The following is a 3387-nucleotide window of genomic DNA, read 5'->3' as shown; positions in this document are numbered from 1 at the left end:
GGAGAGGGTGGGAGCTTGTCCCTTGTAGTCATGGAGACGAGGATAGGCTTTTTGATGTCCACATCTGGTTTGTTTGCAGAGGGTGGTCCTACCCTAAAACTATCTTTGAAACAAAAGGTAGCTTGGTCTATGCATTGGGGCATCGATGAAAGTCATTCTGCTCCTTGGTACCTGGAAATTAAAGTTAGTTTTTAATTATAAATATTCTGAGGTCCTCAGAATGAAACATATCTTCAAAATGTCTACTCTGGACTTTTGGCCACTACATCTGAAGTGTGGGCTCTGAAAAATAACAGAGTGTAAGCTCACATGATGGTGGAATACAAACTGGGACTCCTGTGAAAGACAATGGACACAGATCCACACAGAGAGCTTGGTGTATTCTTTTTCTGCATGGATTTGTTTATTGGCTCTTGAACAATGTCACTAAGTCAGGCTGTGGAGAACTTTAGTCAGTCATCTTTTGGGAAGGACAAGTGCTTGCTGGAGCATGGGGTGGGGGGTGATCCTGTTAATGACATGGATTTTGAGTAATCCAATCTGGCTGCTATTTCTAATAAGAATTTTTGTTTGCCAGCCTGATTGCTGGTACTGAGCAGTTGTGTTCCACTTCTTTCTCTGTCTGGGCAACTCTACTAGTCACCAGTACCATTCTTCAGGAATATACACTGGCTATTTAACAATCTGTAAACTATAAAGCTCCTCCAGCCTGTCCCTTCACATAATCTTAATACATTTGTTTGAGATTAGTCAAGCTTGTACAGAATACAGCAAATCAGCCACAAACGAAGCAAAAGATGGGATTTATCACTTTTTGGCATTAAGAACTCATTGGCTATAAATCTGATCAAAATATTATTATTATTAACTGCTATAATATTGAACTGTTATGTCTTACTTTGAATTATGTTAAATAAATGAGCAGTCATCTTCAGTTCATAAGAAGACACCCAGCTGAAGATGTTCACTTGATAATTTATTTCAAATAAGAAGAATACAGTATTTCCTTAGTCCCGCACTCCCCTAAATTCAATGTATGTAAACTTACAGGCCTCTGGAACATAGTACGATATGTAGATGGATGTGGATTGATACACTGAGGAGTTTGCATTTACAGAACAGGTGATAAATGTTATCAGTGCACAGCACGCAAACTATTCTCATTCTTTATTCCAAAAACATACGTTTGTATGTCTATAGTGACTGTATAACTCGAGGTGTGACTTCTTAGAATGGCAACATTCACTCCTTCAGTCTGAAGCTTCATCCCATCATCCAAGTGAAACACATCCAGGTCAGAATTCAGATCCAGTTAGTTCTGTCTTCTTTGGTCATTGTCTTGGTATTTGATAGTTTTCCTAAAATATATCCTTCTCAGTTAGTCAGGCTTTAATTTATAAAATGAGTCTTTGACCCAGGATCTTGCGGTTGATCTCTGCCAAAGCCACAGAAAATACAAAGGCCTTCTCATCAGAAAGATTGGCATAAATATCCACTTCCTTCTCTTGCTTCTCTGCAAACATAATAAAACACAGTTAATCACAGAAACTCACTTTCTGACATACTGTATGTACTGTGTGTCTGTAAAGCTAAAATGTTTTAGAATCATTTAGAAAAATATGAAACAGAACTGTACTGCGGGGCAGAGGGTAAAGAAAGGTAACGTTAGGTTCAATGTGAAGCTGTGGGTTTAAAATAGCAATGCATGCCTCCCTAGGTTGGAGGGCAGGGGCCTGGGGGGTGAGGGATATGTCTTTGCCATCGGCCCACTTGTACTGGGGCACTGCCCCAGTGTAAATCAGCTGTGCCCCAGTAAATACATTCCCATATTTGTAAGGGTTTTTATTAGACCCTTCTTCAGAGAAACTAAATGCAAGACAGTCAATAAACCAACTGACGCAGGTAAAAGAAACACAATAAAAACAAAAACGTGCTGCAATAACGCTGCAAAAACGATGCTGCAGCTGTGCGTGGAAACTATGTTCCCGCACGGCGTGCCCGTGTATACCGACCGCGTGCACATCTCAAATGCCAATCAGTGTATGTTATGGAGATAAAATACTATCAAAAATGTTACAAATGCGTGTTTAACGTTTTGTCTGTAACAAGCGATTTGTGTGTGTGTGTCATGAGGATCACAAATGTGTGCTGCGCAATCTGCACGTATAAAGCCATTTATGTGTGTGTGTGTCATGCTGTTCACAAATGCATGCTGTACAAACTGCACATAAATCACATTTTACAAATGCTTAAAATCGATTTTTTGTTTGCAGTTCTTTAGAAAGTACGTACACATTGTTACCTACGCATGCGTGGATCGTCTAATACACACAAATCACCTTCTGCGCGTACACGGATTTTTGAGAGTGTTTTTCCGCACTCTCAAAAGTCCACGATCCATGAATGCACAGTGCGTTTAAGGACACGTGGAAAACTCGGACATCAGAGTTTCCAAACCTGTTTCCCAAACAAAAGCATTTACACAATGCTATTCCAAATGGACATTACATAAAATAAACAAAAATATCTAATACATAACACGTTTTAACAGAGAACACTCCAGATGCCTGCAGTTTGTGGTGCATGTTCTAAATGTTTATATATTTAGAATTTAGAAGTTATGAAACTAAAGTTAATGTTCCGCCCTGCGGAGTTTATAGTTTTTCCAGTAGGGCATATTTTAGTGATGCACATATTCCTCCCGACGGAGTTTGTTGTTGTTTTTCAGTGGGACATGTTTTAGTGATACACACCGCTAGTAAGTTTAGCATGAAAACAGTCACAGGTTGTCTCTCCTTTGAATCTACATATTGAACCATCCACTTATCTAGCATAGCACGACAAACCGTGGAGCATATATTTAATATCAGTGGCGGGCCGTCAGGGCCAGCAAGGCCTTCTCTGCTGGCCTAAACACTATTAGAAGCACTGACCTACATTTACAACCAAAATTCTAATATTTGTTCCATGAAATTGTATTAATTTATGGCCGAGAATCTGATGTCCGAGGTTTCTACGTGTCCTTAAACGCACCGTGCATTCGTGGATCGTGGACTTTTGAGAGTGCGGAAAAACACTCTCAAAAATCCGTGTGTGCGCGGAAGGTGATTCGTGTGTGTTAGACGATCCACGCATGCGTAGGTAACAATGTGTACGTACTTTCTAAAGAACTGCACACAAAAAAATCGCTTTTAAGCATTGGTAAAATGTGCAGTTTGTACATCATGCATTTGTGAACAGCATGACACTCACACACAAATGGCTTTGTACATGCAGATTGCGCAGCACGCATTTGTGATCCTCATGACACACACACACAAATCGCTTGTTACAGACAAAATGTTAAACACGCATTTGTAACATTTTTGATAGTATTTTATCTCCATA

General features: G+C 39.7%; 1 protein-coding gene across 2 annotated transcripts in view; it reads right to left on the bottom strand.

Annotated features, from left to right (window-relative positions):
* Window positions 1-660: 660 nt before the first annotated feature.
* The window catches only part of cunh16orf87 (chromosome unknown C16orf87 homolog), a 39183-nt gene continuing 36456 nt past the window's right edge, over window positions 661-3387 (bottom strand). For both annotated transcript variants that reach the window (XM_020623623.1, XM_020623624.1), the window contains exon 4: window positions 661-1513. In XM_020623623.1, coding sequence (XP_020479279.1) covers window positions 1395-1513 — 119 coding nt within the window. In that variant the 3' untranslated portion in view covers window positions 661-1394. The remainder of the gene's footprint in view (window positions 1514-3387) is intronic.

The sequence above is a fragment of the Monopterus albus genome, unplaced genomic scaffold, assembly GCF_001952655.1.
Source record: "Monopterus albus unplaced genomic scaffold, M_albus_1.0 scaffold306.1, whole genome shotgun sequence".
Classification (NCBI taxonomy): domain Eukaryota; kingdom Metazoa; phylum Chordata; class Actinopteri; order Synbranchiformes; family Synbranchidae; genus Monopterus; species Monopterus albus.
Note: the sequence above shows the minus strand (reverse complement) of the source record. Positions and strands in the feature narration are given on the sequence as shown.